The following is a 21,311-nucleotide window of genomic DNA, read 5'->3' as shown; positions in this document are numbered from 1 at the left end:
TAATATAATTCTGATTCAAAAGGATCAATTTTACTGAAAAAACTTGAAATCTGAATTTAATATAATTTAATATTTAGAATCTCTATTCAAGTTTGTTCAGGTTCATTCCAATTTTGGTTTCAGTAGGACAAAATTAGTTCAAAATTCAGCAAAATTTTGGCATTCTTCCTCTGCAGGTTTATCCCGCTTCCAATGCAGGTCCGCGTGTTACATTTGATGCGACTTTTTATTAGTACAACCCCTCAACTTGCCTGTCACTGAGCCTGCTCTTAAGGGGGGGGGGGTATTTTTGACTGTAGTAGCGTGTGTTAAAGGGGTCAGTTTGCCTATTCTGAGGGACGAAAAACCCAAGTTTCCGGGAGAAAAAACCGTCTACCTCTGTATGAGACCGACTAACTCACATTTAGTCGCAAGAGACCAGATAACGGTTCCTCACGTCTTAGACGGGAATAGAACCCAGGTCTTTCCGACCAAAGGGCTATTTTTCTTTTTTTTTTTTTATTTATGTTGGGCCCATATACGAGAGGTTGGCTGGTCAACCTATAGTACTTTAGTATTTATAGTACTTTAGTACTTTAGTACTATAGTACTATAGTACTTTAGTACCGTATATGGGTAGTGAGATGGGAAAGGAGGAACTTGTTAACATTCGATTTGAAAGCCTGTATATTGTATTCCTTGAGAAATACCTCGGATAGGGGGGGGAGACTGTTCCACAGTACAGCAGTAGCAGGGATGAAGGAGAAGGAAAAGAAACTTGTTCAGTGGGTTTCAAGGTGTACTGTGAAGGGATGTTGGGAGGTGGTTGTACGTGTTCCAATGGGTTTAGTACAGGGTGGGGGAATTATTGATGTTGTTTCAGATGAGCATTTCCCGTGAAAATCTTTATAGAATATACAGATTGCAGAGACCAAGCGTCTATGTGAAAGTAGGGGGAGTGAATCGGTAAGAGATGGATCATTTATCAGTCTAATTGCTCTCCTCCGTATTGAGTCAAGCATTTTGAGGGAGCTTTTAGGAGCCCCACTCCAAATGTGAGAACAGTATTCGTTAGCTGGGCGGATTTGCGATCTGTATAAGGTTAACAGTTGTTTTGAAGTGAATTAACGTCTTGAACGAAAGAGAAAGTCTAGTTTTTTGGAAGCTGAGGATGCAATGGTTGTGATGTGTTTATGCCAGGAGATGCCTGATGTCAAGGTAATTCCATGAAGAGAAATCTCATCTTGTCTGGGAATTTGAGTGTTATCAAAACTAATACTGGAGGAAAATGGTTCTTTTTTGTGGGAAATAAGACAGAACTGGGTTTTTACTAGCGTTGAAGTTGACGAGGTTATCTGCGTCCCATCGGAGGATGTTTTGGAGGTCTGTGTTAAGGGAAATTGTGGTTGATGTTCTGTGGGTTGAAGTGAGTTGTATAGAGTAGGGTTTGTCAAATGAAAGGGAGGAGTGCAATGTGCTGTCATCTGCAAAACTATGTATTGGGTTGGAGGTCAACTGAAGTAGGTCATTGATGTATAGAAGGAAGAGGGTCGGTGAGAGAACTCAACCTTGTGTGACTTCAGCATTAGTTGGATAGTGGGAGCCATCTACCATTACACATAGTGTGCGTCCAGACAGGAAGCTGGCAATCCATCTGCACAAATTCTGAGACAGTCCAAATGATGGGAGTTTGCTTAGTAAGTCTTTGTGCCAGACCCGGTCAAAGGCTTTAGAAATATCGAGTGCAACTACTTGGGATTCGCCAAATTTTTCCATGGCATATGTCCAGAGATGGGTGATATATGAGAGCAGGTCACCTCTTAATCGGCATCAGCGGAATTCGTACTGGTGGTCGCTTAATAGCTGGGCACCTTCAAGGTAGAGTAGTAGTTTAGAATTGATGGTTTTCTCCATCACTTTAGATAGGATTGAGGTGAGTGAGATATGGCGGTAGTTAGATGGCAGAGATTTGCCTCCCTTTTTGGGAATGGGTTGAAGATAGGCCAATTTCCAGGCTTTGGGATATATATACCAGTGGAGTAAGATAGTGTGTACAGACGGCATAGGATAGGAGTCAGTTCTGCTGCACAGACCTTCAGAACAATTGGAGGAATGCCATCAGGGCCATGGGCTTTTTTGTATCTAATTTTGACAACAAGTTCATGATTTTTTTCTGACAAAACGATACACGGGACATTGCATGTTGGGCAGCTGGAATGACTGGGGGCATTTGCCATTGTCAGTTATGCTTGCATTAGAGGCAAAGTGTGAAGCCAGGAGATTAGCTTTTTCTGTGGGTGATGTTGCAATTGAGCCATCTGGGTATGATAGGGGGTGGGAGTAGTGTAGGGCAAAAGTTGCAACCAATTGCTTTGCCAAGGGACCAAAAGGCATGGCTGCCGCTAGGACAGGCTGCAAGTTTCCTGCTTTTTTTGCCCGTTCAAATTCTGTTTTGGAATCATTGATAATTTTTTTTGCATCTGTTTCGGGCTTCAGTATAGGCACTGAAGGAGGATGGAGTTCTTAATTTGAGCCAGTTCTAGTATGCCTGGTTTTTTATTAGTTCAGCCTTGGCACATCTTTTGGAGAACCAGGGTTTGGATAGGGGACGGCAGTTCAGTATGGTATGTGGAATATATGTTATCATGCCAGTGAGGATGACTTTGGTGATGTGTTCGGTGCATATGTTTGGATTGGAAGACTGCAAACAATAGTCCAACCATGGGAATGAAGCATAGTAGTCTCGGAGGCTGCCCCATTCGCTTTTACCAAGTGAGCTACGGAGTCTCGTAAAATTTTGGCACTTCTAATTACTTCAATTAAGAGTGAACATGTCTAATTTAATAAAAAAATGTCATAACATACGCAGGTCTTTATGTTTTAATGTTTATTGTATTTTATGTTACTTATTTTTTTCCAAAACTACTACTGCTTAATTGAGTTCTTTGAATAACGTACATTTATTTTCGCACACATCACGACAGTTTCTGAGAAAACAACATAATATCAGTAATCAAAAATTCTCTTTTGAACCATATCACTTCTTTGTTGTATGTGAAAGTTAAAAGAGCCACTTAAGTTCATTCGCATATTACATTAATACATTCGAAATTATAATAGTTCTCCCTTCTCTTGGCTTAGTGAAATGTATGAAATAATTAAGTTCTGAATTTAGTATTGCAAATCTATCAAATTTTCTTGAGTAATTTGGATAACTTTAATGTCAAAATTAGGTGTTTTCCTTGCAACTGTTTGTGATAATTGGATGCTGTCACTGTACATCATATTGGATTGCTTTGCACAAACCGTTGTCTTGTTATCCGTCACAAGGAGGATGAAGAATTTTTCTTATCGAAAATTGCGGGTTTCCATCACGCAAAATAAGCCAACTGACCAGAAGAATACACAATAATAGCCTGAGTTGCTTTAGCCGTAAGTCCAAAACAACCCCGACCTGTTTTTGCTAGGAACTGCAGAGCAGCGGCGGTATGTTGTATGCTCAAGCAAGTTGCCCGTCATTCTGTTTTTACGAAGAATAAGTATAAGCGGAGACAACGACGTGTAGATTTAGAGATAAGATCATTCTTCACGTTAGCGTATCCGCTCTCTAACGAACACTGTGAGCATGAATGTCTGCTCAATATACAGGGTGGCCATGAAATAACTTTCCCTCTTTGGAGGCATCTGTGGCTAACAATAAACGGAATGAGACCAAATTTTATATTAAGACTTTTGAAGGCATGGGGAGATGATTTCCGCCAAAAAAATATTTAGTACCAAAAGTCGTCGATAGGGGAAATTTTGGAGCTGGCGGAGCCGAAAAAAAACCGGATAATTACATTAAAGGCAGATAAAAAATGGAATAATAACATTTCGACGGTGTAAGCGACAACCGCGTCACTAATTTTGACTAGCTGGATAAGTGGCGCGTTACAATGCTAATAATAATAATTAAAGTACAACAACAACGTGCGAGTGAACAGAAATTAATGTAGTGCTTGAACTCACGGGAAATAATGTTTTATTCATCAGAATCAGGGATTCCCTGGCCCACATACACGATTTTCAATGTGCTGACCTTTCTTGTGTACAACAAATTGCATCCAGTGTGCGACATGCTCTACAACTAAGTGTAAGGAGTCGGATTGGATGTTCATAACAGCCCATTTTTATGTTCTCTTTCAAGACATACAAGTTGGGAACGCCACCAACATACACAACGGATTTCAAATACCCCCACAGTCAAAAGTCACATGGAGTGATGTCCGGGGATCGAGGCGGTCATGCCGTCGGAAAGAACTCACTGATAACCCGACAGTCATTCAAATAACTGCCTGAACGTTCCCAATCCCATTTTTATGTGGAATTGGTGGCGCTGCTGTCACGTACCCACAGTAAAAATTTGCACGATCCTTTTTACCTGCGTTTGCTGCAAATATCTGACTGCTTTCGGCTCCGCCAGCGCCAAAATTTCCCCTCTCGGAGACTTTTGATACTAAATCTTTTTTTTCACGGAAATCATCTCCCCGTGCCTTCAAAAGTCTCAATATAAAATTTGGTCTCATTCCGTTTATTGGTTTTAGATGCTTTCCAAAGAGGGAAAGTTATTTTATGACCACCCTGTATTTAGGTGGTAGATGAATTTCATTTCCCGGTGTGAGACCGCATTCCTATTTGAAGGTGTGGAAATTGCCTGAAAATAGTTCCATGTTTAATCTCTACAGAAGAACAGGATTATCTACTACTAAGATACTTTAAACTAACAACCTTTCATGGGTGCGATTAACATAAAAAATAATAAAATATTTCAAGTTGACTGTTTTAGATGTAACTTCGAGTCGCGATTAAATTCGAAACTTCCACCACAAGAAAGAAAAGTGTGTTTTGGAGCTGGTTTCCCGAGCTTAGCCAGACTAGACCAATTTTATCTAAAGTAATAGCTTCCTTAGAATAACATTTCGCTTTGTGTTTGGATAGCTTTCCCAGGAAGTCTCCTTTGTTATAGCTTATTCCTATCTACCCTGTGGTTTAGTCTGTTGCATTCACGTATCATTTCTCTGATTGTTTTTGTCTTGTGAATGTTTTTTTTTCCTATAAAAAACATTCAACCGCTGCAATAGAACCGTGTATTTGTATTCAGATAAACGAAACCCTGAAGTGATGTCATTTATTCCGACGCTTCGTGCCAACAAGAAAGGCGAAGTGATCCTGATCACATCTTATTGATATTCAACGAGGATACACCAGATGTGACTATTTCTTGTTCAAAAGTGTTTGTGATGCTGAAACAATCCCAGATGTTTTCATTGGAAATTCAGCCATGAAGAGAGTTTAAAGTCTTCTTTTCAGTGGATGTACTTTTCGCGGAGGAAGTCCAATAGCAACAATAGCATTGGATCACCTTTGGCACAAGTTCCGAGTCAAAATAATATCCGGAACTTGTCTTTGAGCATTCACCAGCCATTTCAAGGCACAGTGAAATGAAAGTAGTGAAATCTAAAGTTTTTTTTTTCTTTTATTCATTTTATGTCTTTATCTTTCTTCATTTTTTACGTACTCTAGAAGAAACCCTGTTACAAACCAAACACGAGGGGGGTCTGGAAAGTTCTGATAAACACCTAGAACAAATGGTATAACCACAATAAAGTACATACGAGGATATAAGAACATAAGTTCTTATACATTTCTTGTGGTTATATCAGTTACTTTAATATCATTTTTGTTGTCGGTGTTTATCAGAACTTTCCAGACCCCCCCCCCCCTCGTATACTTATATATTTAAAAACTTATGAAAATGACATAAGTTTGGAAGAATTTTTCACTCTTAACCCGGAGGTTCTTTCTTCAAGCGCTAACGCAAAAAGAGCGTACAGACGCTCCTGTACTTGGTACATTTTCAGTAAGGAAAATCCCTACATAAGGACGCAAAGAACTTATGTCTCTGCCAAGGAAGAGACATAAGTTCTTTGCGTCCTATGTAGGGATTTTCCTTACTGAAAATGAATAAGCCAGATTGAAACAGTTTTTAAATTATAGCTCATATAGTTTAATATAGAAAAAATGTATCATGAACACAATTTAATAAAAAAAAAAGCCTGCTTTTTAAATAAGTACTAGTTGTAGAAAATTACTGGGCAATGTTTTATGCGATTACAGGTGTTGATTATTTCTTTATTTTTTTTTTCCTCTCTGTTTAGCCTGAAAGTCTGGAACAGGATAATTCTCTGCAGAATTCTCAGTGCGGTGATCTGACCCCGTCGTCTTCCCTGGCACAGGAAAACCCTAATGACGTCGGGAAGGAGGACAGCAGTTGTTGCTCCGACTGCCAGAGTGGGGCGGTAGATTGGGATGTCTTGGACGTCAACAACGGAGCTGTAGAAGAGGTAGGTGGGCAATCGATTTCCTTCTGTGACGAAGTGTCGAACACTCCAAAGTGGTGCTTGACGCGAACGAGTGTGTAGCTGACGATGACTCAACTACACACTCTTTATAATTAAAGGTCCCGTAAGAAAGAAGCGCGTGCAGATGACAGGAACTCCTCACATACTCCGCTATCCGGATGAAAAGAAAGAACTTCCTGGCAGAGAAGTCAATACTTTTCACGGGTGTTTGCTCTTTCTTGTTTTTCATCTCTCTCTCTCTCTCTCTCTCTCTCTCTCTCTCTCTCTCACACACACACACACGCGCGCGCGCGCGCTGTTCATTCCATATGTCTTTCATCTCCATATGTCTTTCCTATTTCTCTTTATCACCGTCTCATAAACTAATACCTGGGTATATACAGGGTGGTTCAAAATTCCGCGTGCAAACTTTGAGGGGGTGGTAGAGAACATCAAAATCAATCATATTCACATAGGAAAGCATGACCGGAAACGCTACCCTAAAGTGAAAGGTGGCGCTATTCGCCAGCACTCCAGATGAGCAATTGGGGCTTCCTTATTCAAGTTTTCGACTTGAATAAGGAAGTACTGCTTCGACTTGAAGCAATTGGATACATAATACGGTAAACGAGGTGCATGTCTGCTCAGCTTTCGTAAAACGACGCATGTTCGACGTCGTACGAAGAACATGCGTCGTTTTACGAAAGCTGAGCAGACATGCACCTCGTTTACCGTATTATGTATCCAACTGCTACAGAACTGTTCGGTTACGCCTAATAAAGTTTTTTACACTACTTCCTGCCTTGTGTTATTTCTGTATCTTTGTGTCCCTGTTAGTACCTTCCGGTGGCGTTTCCGGTCATGCTTCCCTATGTGATTATGGTTGATTTTTTTATATTCTCTACCTCCCCTCAAAGTTCATACGCGGAATTTTGAATCACCCTGTAGATATGTGTATATATATATATATATATATATATAAAGGTGAGTTTTAAAAATGACTAAAGGTGAGTTAGCCGGTCTCATATGGTGATGGAGGTTTTCTCCCGGAATCTTGGGTTTTTCGTTTCTCAAAACAGACAAACCGGCCAGTAGAACATACGCAGTTTACACACAAGAATACTTGGAGGCACAGAGGTAATCACCTTATTCTTGTATTACGGTTAGGAAATCCAAGGATACTTGGAAGGCCATGGGCGTTTAAGTGCCTATTGGAGCCACTGATAGATAGATTAGATAGATAAACATAGACATGCGTACTCCAATATATGTATATTGCCTCATGTATTTTATGTGAGTACTTTTTTGAGTGATTTTATAATGAACCGACATTAATTATTCCTCCAATTTCTTCGAAAACTACTACAATGTGAGTGGTAACATTGGTACATTCAATTTCAGACCTACCAAAAGGGGCTTTCCTTCTTCTTTCTTTCTCAACAACTATATCCTCTGTTGAGATTATAATCTGATCTGTCAGTATATTTCTTAAGTATGCCCTGTTTTCAAGACAGAGAGAGAGAGAGAGAGAGAGAGAGAGAGTAATCTACTCTAGGTTCTATAGTCTTTCTTCTATAACACACACACACACACACACACTTGTGATAATATGACATGGCCTTATTATCCTAGATAATGGGACAATATTTTTTTTTTAATCTATGTTAGCTGTTAGCGACACTCTAAGATAATGACCTGAATACTGCCCTATTTTCATGCGTCTGAAGTGTAATCAAGTACATTTCTAAGAATGCTTGTGAATTAGAAGAATATTTCAAGGATCTCCTCATGCGGTTGGTCTTAATTACCTTCCACCTCTTGGGTATTACTTGAGCAACACTAATTATCTCAAGCATCAGAAATGCCTACAAGAAATTTTTAACATTCCAAGTCTAAATTCTTTAAAATAAGGCTCTAACCAAAGAAATGTAATTTAATCTGTATTAAATTGCGTGTACATATATTAATTATAGAGGAAACGAAAGTAAAAATTACACTGATGTATTTAAATATCCATATTGTTAAAGAGGGAACAAAACGGATACAATGTAATGACGAAGTATATTCTCTACTTCATTTTCTTCATTTAATTTTCAGGAGGAGATGTCCAGCCAATCTCTGGAACCAACCGAATGTCATGAGAATCACATACAGTCCGAACAAGAAGACAAAGCAGTGGATACATCAGACCTCGGCATCCAATTAGGTCAAGGATGATCGAATAGTCTAGTCAGGAAGTCAAAGGTTTATAATTGGAATCAACCATCAGCAGACGTCTGAGACAGTATAATTTCAGGAAAGAACGACCTGTTAATTGCGCACAGGCTTTTGCTCCCCGGTTAGCGCCATTGTTAGCTCTCTTCTGAGATAAAGTGCACTCAGCGCCCACCTTTAGTCTCCTTCTTGTAGGAAAAAACTTGATCTGAGATACATTTCTGTGTTTGGAAGCTCACATCAAACAGTTGTACACGGGCATGGATAGAGATATTATTGCACAGGCATATATGTAGAGAGGGAAAAAGAGATAAGAGAAAATTTATTTTAATATAGATGTAGACATTGCTGGCCTTGCTTATTTTGCTAAAAGTTGTAGAATACAAATTAAGTTTTTTAGGTTTATCATTTATTTTGTATATATTACATATCTTTCTATTAGAAATCTTTATTATTTAATTGTTACCATAGTGTGTGACATTACTCCGATTTTTTTTTTTTTTTATTTATATAATTTTCAAGCATTCTGTGATGACGTTAAGAAAACGAATTCGTGGTTAACTAATTACAAACCCAGATTTATCGTAAAAGCCATGTAACTGACAGAAGAACATCGTCCCAGTCTACCACGTATTGGACAAAAGACCATCGTCCCAGTCTACTACGTGTTAGACAAAAGACCATCGTATACCGGTCTATTGTTGACGTAATGCTATTTAGTACATGTTTGCACGAGCACTTCAATTTGGCACGACCGGCACCAGAACACTCTTCAGTGTTAGGTGTTTGCAAAGGACAATTTATGTATATGTATGCCACATATAAACTGATTTAAAGCTCGTCATTGATATTATGTGTAAACTGCAGTAAAACAAACAAAGAAAAAGACAAAAAAATTACTTGACCTTCTAAGCTGTATAACAGAGGGTGTTATTCACGTATCTACTTTTTTGAATTTGCCTTTTTTTTTTCTCTCCCCCACGTCCTTAGAGAATAAGATAGAAATCTAATATATAGTGTATAATGTGTGTTCTCAATGTGGATGGACACAATTCAGTACAGTCTATGACATGATGACAATGTACATAAGATATTTGTCACATTATTTGTTCTAGTATAGAAATGAAAATCCTATAAATATATTTAAAGTATAAATATATTTTTGTGAAAAAAATATCAACTTCTCGTCATAGCTATAATTTCTTAATATGCGATATCTCCTCCTTAAGTGACGCAATAAACGGATACATAACTCATGCATAGTGGTCAATATTCGTTGCTTTTAAACTATTGTTCATGAGATTAACCGAAGTTTTTTCCATGTCGAAGTATTGGAATCGTTACTACTTGTACATTCTGTAGTTGTAAAACTGTTTTTGAAAGATCTTAGTTCCCGGATGTTCGCGAATTTTGTTGTTCAAGTTGTAATATGGCTTATGTCATTGTTCATACTCATTGTTGTAGATGGAGAATGTGCTCATTGATGTTTTATGTTTCACAATGAGGGGGTTTCCTGAACAAAATTATATGAAACGCTATACGTTTCCTGAACTATTTCAGATAGTTTGCATGCGATCCTTTCAGAAATAAAACTATTTTCAAATATTCATGAAATAAGGCATATACAACTTAATAACAAAATTAATGATCATTGGGTGATTTTAGAGATATTTAGTTAATAAAAATTAAAATATAATTTATAACTTTATTTATTTATTTATTTATTCTATCATGGGACTGGCGATGTATTAGAGTGCCTACTAATGATGTCTAGGGTTTGCATCTCGTTAACGGAGTGCCTATTCTTATTTAACCCAAACATACTCAACTTACATTTAAAACAACAGAAAAAAAAGGACCAACAGATTTATTTAAAAAGCACACACTCTTAACGAACTTGCAAGTAGGCAGATCAGGATATTCCTCTCCCGTTAATCTCAATTTATTTTTCTTTCGGATTTCTAAGATGTTGACATTTTCATTCTTAGCAAATGTATGTAGTGAAGTATTTTTGTCAATTTTAAAAATCTTAGATATTTTAATCTCTAATTATTATGGGTGTATTACCATTATTCTCTTATATATGCTTAGGATTTTCAATAGCATTCAGAAAAAGTGTAGTTCTCTATCTAATCGAGAGATTAACAGATCAAAAGACTTTGCTTGGTATCGAATGAGATAGTAATAGATTCCATTATATGTATCGTACATGTATATATATATATATACACATACACACACAAATATACACATGCAAATATGTATAGTTTACATGAAGATAAAGATAAAGTGTTGTTTTTGATGGACCACACGGAAATGTTAAGCCTTCAATTGTGCACCGAACACTGCTTCACATATCTGAGAGTTGTATACGTACAACTCCATAGCACACTGTTAATATTTGTTTCAAGAAGTCCGTTTTGCCTTTAAAATTCCTTCCCGTTTAATAGTTGTAGCTGTATTCCAACTGATGTATTTCTAGTAGTTTATATACGTTCTGATTGCTTTAAGCTAACTTAATACAGATTACGGACTTTGATTTAAAAACCGTAACAATCCAATATCCAAATACAGTTTATCATCTGAACCAGAGAGTTGCCTTAATATGAGTCATTTATAAATAATTAAAAAGTTAGTTTAATAATTTCTTTTAATATTTAAAACAAAATAAAAATATATAATAATATTACAAAACTTTTTGTAATTTATTTTAAAATAATCCTCATTAGAAATACACCATTTGTAAACACAAATAATTGAACTATAGTAATTTTAGAGGAAGATAAATCAATAGATGAATCTGATTCGCAAAAAATAGGAACTATACATTTGGAGGGTAATGGATGGCAATGCTGTAGCCAATAAAGTTCTAGCTGAGGCTCGGCTATTGCTGTTACCCTTCTGCCATGATCAGAGCTTTAATAACTCAATAACACCTTATCCCTACACTGTCCTCTACAGATAACGGGGAAGATGAAAAGCATTCTTGCCTCGCCCCTTTAAGCCAGTCCTTATAAGGACTATATAAATCAATAGATCGGGAGGATAATGGATGGCAGTGCTGTAGCCAAAGAAGTTCTGACTGAGGCTCGGCTATTGCTGTTACCCTCCTGCCATGATCAGAGCTTTAATAGCTCAATAACACTTATCCCTACACTGTCCTCTACAGATAACGGGGAAGATGAAAAGCATTCTCGCTTCGCCCCTTTAAGCCAGTCCTTATAAGGACTATAAAAAAAAAATCAATAGATCAATAATTATAGTTGATCATCGGTAACCTGTAATTTCAATCTTGATAAAATATGTTTTCTTTCTTAGAACAAATTTTTGATATATGATATTTATAAGAATCTAATCTATAAAATAAAAATTAATTTTATTATTATGAAATCATTAAATAGTTCGTTGTATACATCCAGCAGATATGCATATTATTAGAAATTGATATCTGAGTTCATTTTGTTAAAGTTTTCACGACAAAGAATTATAAATAAAAATATCAATTCACACCACGCAGAAGAATTACGATTTACATCATATCTAAGTCCTCATGACTGAATTAAATCTAATAAGGAGAAGGATGGAGCGATGAATCGACCGTGAGATGCGGTGATTAATACCCTTGGAGGGTAATGGATGGCAATGCTGTAGCCAATGAAGTTCTAACTGAGGCTCGGCTATTGCTGTTACCCTCCTGCCATGATCAGAGCTTTAATAGCTCAATAACACCTTATCCTTACACTGTCCTCTACAGATAACGGGAAAGATGAAAAGCATTCTTGCTTCGCCCCTTTAAGCCAGTCCTTATAAAGGACTATAAGGAATTAAATCTACTATCGAAAAATTTAATTTAGTAGGACACGAGCTTCGAAAACAATGAGCAGTGTGTATTTACTTTTTTTTTAATTTGAAATTCTATTTGTCAGCATTACCTACCACTTTCTCTAATCATATCCAACCTTAGTTTCAAAAAAAAAAAAAAAAAAAAAACTTAAGTACGTTCTAAAAGACTTGATTTCTTTCTTTTTTCTTTTTTTTTTTTTTAATGGAAAGCTATTTCAAGTCTCATTTGAATGCTTACAAATAAATTAGTCTTCTGTCATCCCGTCTTACTATGTTAAATGCAAAACGGACGAGTTCAGTTAAGTATTAATGTATAAGAAACGTTCGTTTACAAATTGGTACAAAAGGTGCATTTCTTAAAATGAATTTATGCCAGCTGAATAGCAGATATTGTCTATGCACACTAAATAGCTATATAACAACCATTCATCACTAGTGAAACAAATGCAAGGGTTGATGGGATATGTTCATTTTTCTGGGTTCGTTTATAGGATATCACTTTAGTACTATTAAGTTTCGTGCTGGGGTTATTACCACTACCACCACCACCACCACCACCACTCTTTGGTATTGCATTAATTTACCTAACCTCTGTAAACTTGAAAAAATACTATTTAAAATATACAGTAAATCATCTGTATGTCTAATCTCGACACATTTATTTACTACAGTTATTTTGAAGCCTTACTTGCAAAACTATAGAGTTATTTTGTTAGAACAAGTGTGGCAGTATTTTTTATTATAAGAGTCATATATTTCAGATAGAGTATCAAAGGACTATTTTGTTACAATGTGTGTAAATTATAAAGGAAATGTTCTTTATGTTTATGCACTGTGACAAACACAGTGTTATTTTAATAGCACTTTGTTTTCATTCATGTGGTCACACACACTGCAATGAGTCATTGCACAACAAGTATACCGTCTTCCTTTGAGTGTTCTCTGTGGTCTCACAGACGTGTTCACTTGTATCTCATAATGAGTGACAAAATTCTTCCATCTGATGTGGAACGTTGTGTGTATACAAACCAAATGTCGTGTCCTTCCGTGTGGACTAAATGTGGATCTGTGCACCATCTTTGTTTCGGTGCTATGTGTCCAATAAAAAAAAAAGTCTTAATGAGAAAATAAAAATACCCATTGTCACCTCACCTCTCATCCCCAATTTCCCTTACTTCAATTTGTTATTCCATTCATGTCACACCAGTACGTACTACCTTGTAAGTTATTTGTAGCTATAATCTCAAATTTCTTACCCCCATCCCCTACTTCTCACCATTTCTGTATTCAATCTCATAACGTTGTAATCTAGAAATAAAGCACATTAATTTCTCCAACAGCCTCTGTTGTTATTTTATTAATAAAAACTTTTTTACTCATACATTAGAGCTTACATCGTTTAATGTTCTCATCAATGATAATCTCATATATTAATGACAACAATGAGAAATTATCATGAATCATGTATGGTGATGCAAAAGAACACTAGATGTCGCTGTTGTTGATCTAGTGCAGTGGTTCCCAACCTTTTTCCACTTGTGTACCCCTTTTAAACCTATTTAAAAGGGGTACAAAAATTGAAAAAAAAAAAGGTTGGGAACCACTGATCTAGTGGATGAAAACGTTCATTTTGCTACCGGGTTTGATACAAGCGTTTGAATCTTGATAAAAAAAAATACAATCATTAATGGAAAGATGATTGTTCATCGCCGCTACCTCCTTAATGGAAAACTATATAACGGCAATTTTTGAATAGGGAGAAAACATAACGAAACGCCATCAGAGTGCGCTACTGTTAGTGACTTCCACTAACCTTAAATACAACACCTGGTTGTTGTTTCATCCAAAGTTACCACCTCCACGAAATGTGACACGACAAGCTGGCTATTAATGTCTTGTAGGCTCCAGCAAAGTTTTTGTGACCTTTTCTAGGAAGATAAGAATTTTTGAAAACTCTTAATGTGTAAAGCTTTTATGTTGTAATCTGTTTCATTCTTCATCAAAACTCGATTTTGCATAAAAATTTCCAGTCAGCCGTTCAAAACGGATTATAAAACGATCAATCAGGTGTGGCGGAAGGCACGTGCTGTTCTTCGGTATATTCGTCGATGGGACCTCGAAGCAAGCTGCAGAACTTGAAAAGGAAAAAAAAAAAAAAGAATAAGGAAGAAAACCGATTGATTTGAGATGAGCTTGGTGACAGAAACGATGGATCATTTTCCAACACCTCATTAATATATTGACGTGTCATGTAGCTATAGTCTGCGATCCATCAATCATTCTTTTCTTAGAGAGAGAGAGAGAGAGAGAGGGGGGGGAGGGTAAATGTTGAAGTTAGAAACGCAAAAAGGACAGTTAAATCGTCCACCACCTGTTTCACATACAGAAGCTTAACGATGTTTTGAACATCGATTTTATTCCCATTGGCACCTACATGACTAATTCTTCCACTCCCGTTATCATCTTAGCGATTCCTGTAGGAGACATATCTCCCCTTCATTAACTGCATCAAGACACTGCTAATCTTCATTATCATCAACAACGTTGAGGATAATTGCAGTCTATTAGATTAGCTCCCGCAGCATGTCCCTGACAAAGCCCTGAGGTTTGCCAGTCAGGCAGAAGAACCGGTCCAGTAACATTCGCGATTGTGTTCTCTAGATGTATGGTTTCGATCGAACATTATCTGCTTGAAGTAGGAAAAACATCATTCGTAAGAGAAACTTGGTTTTTGCTTCTAACTTTAGTTGATAAAGCCTAGAAAAATGGTATGAGTTCTTAACGGTTACCAAGGGAAGTGCAGCCTTTCCACTGGGTACTTTAAAGACACGAGTCACCTTTTATTTCATTGCTATGAACTCACGTAGATTTCTTCTTCCTTCTCTCCAATCATTAATTAATATCTCTTAAGGGTTTTCTCATCCCTTGCATAAAAATACGCTCATTTTTAATTCCTTTCGATCTCACGTTACACAACTTTACTCAAAGCGGTATCCTTGAAAAAAATGATACAGTTATTCATTTTATTATAATTATATTCACATCATAATTAAAGAATATGCTAATTATAATGTTTATTATATGAAGAAGATATAGTTGATCATTTATAAAACCCATGGGAGACAGAAGACGCGATAATAATTCTTGTGCTAGTCGACTGCAATTGATTCTCTTCCATTAAGTTTAAAAGTCAAGTAGTACAGTAAGTAAGTTCGTGGATATTTTCAGAGTTATAAATAATTACCAGCATACATCAGATGTAATGTCTGATTGCAGGGTAATGAGATATTTATTTTTTGATCGTTCCTTGTTAAGTACATCCGTTGCTAATGGAATTTAAATACCCGGCGACAGCTTAGAATAGCAGCAAACAGTTGCCCTGTGACTTGATGACGTATATCGAGTGACAAACTCCATTAAAAGAAAGAAAGAAGTAGAAATCCAGTGGGAAATTAAGTAACTGAGTTCTAATAGTCTCACATTTAACGGACGATACTAGAACGAGTGACGGCAGGTATATTTGGAATGAAGAACGGATATTGGGAATGCGCGCGACGTACTCAATATTCATAATTAAATACTTCTACGAATAAAAATATTTGAAGGACACAAAAGTGTCAATCAGGAACTCGCTTCTCTAGGATAGTACTTTTTATCCTGCATTAAGTGTGTCCCCCCCCCTAGGGAAAATAATAAAAAGAAAACTTTGCTGGAAAAAAAAAATCATGATGTAAAAAATCATCGAGTCACAGGGCAACTGTTTGCAGCTATTCTAAGCTGTCGCCGGGCATTTAAATTCCATTAGCATGGAATGAATCTAAATGGAATGGTGCAAGCGTAGATTATAATTTATTGAGGGGGGGAAAGTCAACTTCCAACAACTTCTTTTATTAGGACTGTTTAAAACTTCATCCTTCACTATAAAGACCGCAGGACCAACTAGTCGCCTAAATTATTAAACCGATTTCACAACACGTCCGATTCATATGATTGATATTCCACTGCTGTGTCTCAAAGACCCAATGATATTTCTCGTGTTCTCTCCATCACCTGCAAACGACGGGATGAGGTTACGCTCAGAAGTCGATACATAAAGGTTTCCTCTTAGCGGAGGTCGCTTGTAATGACGTATGCGGTTGGAGTAGTGCTGGTGACAGCTTTGGTCATGGACAAACCGTTACTGCAAACGGCATTGATTGACCCCAAAATCGTAAACGAGAAGCGGCAGAAACGCCATCGCCTTCATCTGTGCCATTTAAAATAGAAGGCTTAATAAGTTCTGTTTCCATTTGCGCCATCGAAGCAACGATCCATTGAAAATCAAATTGAGTCAGCACTGGCTCGTGCTCACGTAAAGAACTCGAGGCTTGATTAGATTGTTAATGGGCGGTTAAAAATATTCACTTGGGAAACACCGTTAAAAGATTCAAAGGGAGTGTTCGTTTGCCCCATCCCCCCGACAAGAATTTTAAGGTTAAAGGGGAGAACGGGAAAATAATAGCATGCATGATAAATCACAGATCCATTACTGCCTCTCTCTCTCTCTTTCTCTCTATCTATCTATCTATCTATCTCTACAGGTTTTCGTTGCTGTATTTTTTATCCATTGTTTAAAGAATAGATAAGCTAATACCCTGAAACACAGAAGTACAATAAAAACTATAACAGGATAGACTGATAAGGAAAGTTCCACAGTTTCTCAACCAGATCAAGAAATGCGTGATCAAAAATACCTGTAAACAGGGAATAGGAACGGTTTGGCATTAGGACAGTTGCCAAAGACTGGTGTTAGAAGAGGACTAATAGCAGGATACTTTAGCAATTATTAAAATCTTCACACTATAAAAGGCGCTAAAAGCCTAGCTATGATGCTGCCAGTAAAATGATTGGTCAATTAAAAAATGAAAGAATGGAAATCTACTGTCGATCGTTATACATTGAATCTAGACGGAATGATGCAAGCGGTAGATTAAAATATTTAATTTGTATATTTATTGAACTATTGAAATATGTGACTACATATTTCAATAGTTTAATAAAAACACATTTCCTTACATTATTTCTAACAATGTAGGGAAATTTCACATAATTTATATTTGTATTATGATTGCGCTCATTTGGTAATGACCTCAATCATAGTAGTTGTGCTAAAATAGAAAGCTTTTTTAAATGCATTTTGAACAATAGTTGAGACGTGTTAGATGCGTTTTATCCTTGTATACATTACTGTCTACAGCACAGCCAGACCAACTTCATGTTCAATTGTTCTCACAAAACGAAGTCGTAGATAATGACTTCATTTTATGAGAATGCTACGACAAAACCACCATTTTTTATTTATGTAATTTACTTTATTTATTATTTTTCAATGTACCTTATGAAAATTTTCTGAATGTTTGATGCATCGATGCAACCGATATAACGTCTCCTAGTAAAATAATCATTTTGATAGACTCCTCTAGTCTGTAATACCCAACTGAAGAAAAACATCTTATAAATGATAGAAATTCCAAGTATTATTGTGTTACATCTATTAAACTATATTTCAATGTTTTCTTTACAACCACTTAAGACAATTAAGAATCTGTCAAGATATTTTTCCTTTGTATACCACCTTCTTGTATTTGTTTAGCGCATATAACCAGTGTAGGAAACTTCGCCGTTAGGCATACAACAGACTTCAATTATAATTTTCCAAGCTATTCTAATATACCCAGCGAAAGCTGATGCAGCTTGTCTGAAACTAGTCAATAACTGAATGCAGTTGTTCAGGAAAGGACTTTAAGTAATCAAAATCAATATTCGTTTCGGCATTTAATGCAGCTGTCACAGTCTTACTGCGACGGGACTTTGAAGGAATATTACAAGCACGTGAATCAAAGTTTTCGTCATCATCATTATTCACCAAAATGAAGAATTTTCATTGACAACCTAACTGATATATTGTTGAAAAACATAGCGAACAATCCACCAGTACATGCAGATTTATTATTATTATTATTATTATTATTATTATTATTATTATTATTATTATTATTATTATTTTAGTAATTACTGATTGAGGGCCGTAGAACTGTCTAAAATCTCAAAATGTGCTTTACGAACAAGACAATATAAGTACTGTTTCCTCTTACCAAGGATAGGAAAGATGACGCATTTTGCATCAGAATAGGAGATTGCAAATGGCACGTGATAATATTTAATATTCCCAAACGATTTCAAAAATAAACACTATTTTTAAATTGTATGAGGGAAAATAATATACAGATTTCATAAATAAAAAAAAAATCCGCTACTGCTTTTTTATTCCTCATGGGGAAAAGGTGACTCCATTTTAGCCCTATCTTATTACAAACTGGGGGGGGGGGGGGTCATTCTCCACGGTTAGTCAATCAGAAATAGCTGGCCCAAGACCATTGTTAATTTTAAACGAATTCGGTAAATAAAAAGAGTGCCGTAGAAAAGTACCACCATCTTGAGGTCCTTACTAATTTGATATATTATTGTCTGGAATAGTATGAGTTCTATGGTCGATTTTTGTTGAGTCTTCTGGAAAAAAAACCGACTTACCATTACCAGAGATCGACTGATTCAAGAAGTAAGAAAGAAAGCTTTAGAAAACTTTCTCTAGTAGGCGACTAAAATCGAAGTTAGAACATCTTTATTTGGACAGCTTAGCGCTATGGAGTCAAAAGCCATTGCTACTAGGCTATACAGAGTTCATATGAATTATAATTGATAGAATATATAATATGCAGAATATATAATATGCAGAATATATAATATATATTATATATAACATATAATAATTGAATATATAATATGCCACAATATAATATTTTTATATTGAAGAAAATTGATTGCTCTTAGAGTAACGATAAATACTGGTCACAATTGTTGGAATTAATTTAATATTGTTGCTGCTCAATAATAATTATAATTATAAAGCTTAAGAGCAACCACGATGATTGTCAGAATACTCTTGTTAAACTATGAATCAGCATTCCATTTACGACATATGAATTCGTGTAATTTTAATCAGAAGTTCGTGTGTATAAAAAAAATAAGTAAACTTTACTTTAAAGAATAGATAAAATACGTTTATATCATATTAAACATAAAGAACTCGTCGATTAATTAACATTCTTTAAAATAAAGGAGATTTTTTTTCCTTCCGATCTAATCACCAAACCCCACTAAAATTAAGGAAGCCATGAAAATAATTGCCTGTTTAAACACCGTCATTACCAGTTTGCTGGAAGCTATGTCTGTCTTGTGTTTTTCATCGTTTATTCCTCACTTGGTTAAGTAGTTTTCCTGCTGTTTCCTTCTTATTCGCTTAACAAGATTCACACTGCGCTTGTAACGTGTTGCTGTTTCCACCAAAATACTGTGTGACTGAACTAATCATTACATTGAGGTTCGTGAAATGCAAATATTGGCGGTGGCAAATGATTAATATTCCTGATTATTCTCGAGGGATTAATTGCTTCTGCTTCCTATCCACTATATCTAATATAACACTGCACACGAATTGCTTCATCTCGTATTAAATCAACGGTAAGAAAGACCAAGAAAAATAATTAGTAATTTTTTGAGCTATTAATTAGTTCACTATCTTTTTTTTCTTATAAGACTAGTCTTTAATTTTCATTTTCCTTATGATTCGTTTTCTAACTTACCCGTCTAACTCTTCAAATAAGATAGTTACTCCCCCCCCCTCCCCAGAGAGCCTGTTCTCTCATTAATTGCCGAGACACTAATAAGCTGTGTTATTTCGCAGTCTGTAACTTTGGTAACAATTAATAATAATTCGTCGACAGTGCTGCTAATTGATTAATGTTTTGAGTTATTGCCTTCCGGAAACAAGTTTCCTATTGGAAATAATTATGGCGTTATTACGAATGATGTAGATACGTCACCTCCAATGTAGTAAAGTAATTACTGTATTTCCAAAGGTTGCCAGTATCTGAAACAGAAAGAGAGAGAGAGAGAGAGAGAAGAAATGTATATATTTCTGGCAAAAAGGACTAGAAGCAATATAAGTTTCTATGTTACAAATGACAAACATAAACGGAAACAGCATACACATATTGATCAACCAAAAGCCGACTCCAATTTCAATTGTTGTGATAATGAATGACGTCACAATTCAAGGATATGCACATGCGCGTAATTTCAGATATTGCTCTGTTTAAAATTGCTAATAATGTTTTTACTTTTGTATCTTTACCAATGATATGAAAAAATATATTTACCCATATATTTTTCGTACCGTTGTGCTCACCAAATAATTTAATTTTCTTTGGTGATCACGTATTTTTTTTTTTTAAGTGAATGTCATATACTAATATTTGAATTCCTATAATGTACTAAATGGGCCTGTCCTAACTTTGGTCGGAGGAAGTGTTGGATAAGCACAGTTCGGCAAAGAGAAGTTTTGCACTGCACCACTGAAGATGCAACTAATAATATCTTCTAAGATTAAGAAGGGCAATAACAAGTATTTTTCACTCTAATTTTTATTCGGCAAAATTAATATAAACAGCTGATCTATTAAGTTGTGAAATTACTCTGATTCATATGAGACTACAAGGTAAGTGTACGAACTTTTTTTTTTCTTCGAGTAAGAATAAGATATGCCACATGCAGTTCTAGTCAGTATAGAATAGGAGTGAGGAGTTGATAGCTTGATGAATTCCTTACTGAAGATGGCAATAACTATTATAATATAAGAATACTGCTACTTCAATAAGGGAATTAATCAATGTCGATTTATGTCAGTCCCATCCTCAAAAATTTGTAAACTATTAAAACTACTGATAAGCTAAGGATTAGATAATCTATAAACCCTGCTTTACACCAAACACCGGATGTGTTTCAAGCTACTTCAGG

General features: G+C 36.0%; 1 protein-coding gene across 1 annotated transcript in view; it reads left to right on the top strand.

Annotated features, from left to right (window-relative positions):
* Nucleotides 1-13,755, top strand: part of LOC150110287 (uncharacterized) — a 129,871-nt gene extending 116,116 nt beyond the window's left edge. Inside the window, exons 7-8 of the mRNA XM_090398761.1 lie at nucleotides 6,177-6,362; nucleotides 8,457-13,755. Of these exons, the coding sequence (XP_090254887.1) occupies nucleotides 6,177-6,362; nucleotides 8,457-8,576 (306 nt within the window). The 3' untranslated portion in view covers nucleotides 8,577-13,755. The remainder of the gene's footprint in view (nucleotides 1-6,176; nucleotides 6,363-8,456) is intronic.
* Nucleotides 13,756-21,311: the final 7,556 nt, after the last annotated feature.

Source organism: Typopeltis vanoorti, chromosome 1, assembly GCF_054136105.1.
Source record: "Typopeltis vanoorti isolate ZY-2024b chromosome 1, IOZ_Tvanoo_1.0, whole genome shotgun sequence".
Classification (NCBI taxonomy): Eukaryota; Metazoa; Arthropoda; class Arachnida; order Uropygi; family Thelyphonidae; genus Typopeltis; species Typopeltis vanoorti.
The sequence above is the reverse complement of the archived record's forward strand: the minus strand, read 5'-3'. Positions and strand labels throughout refer to the sequence as shown.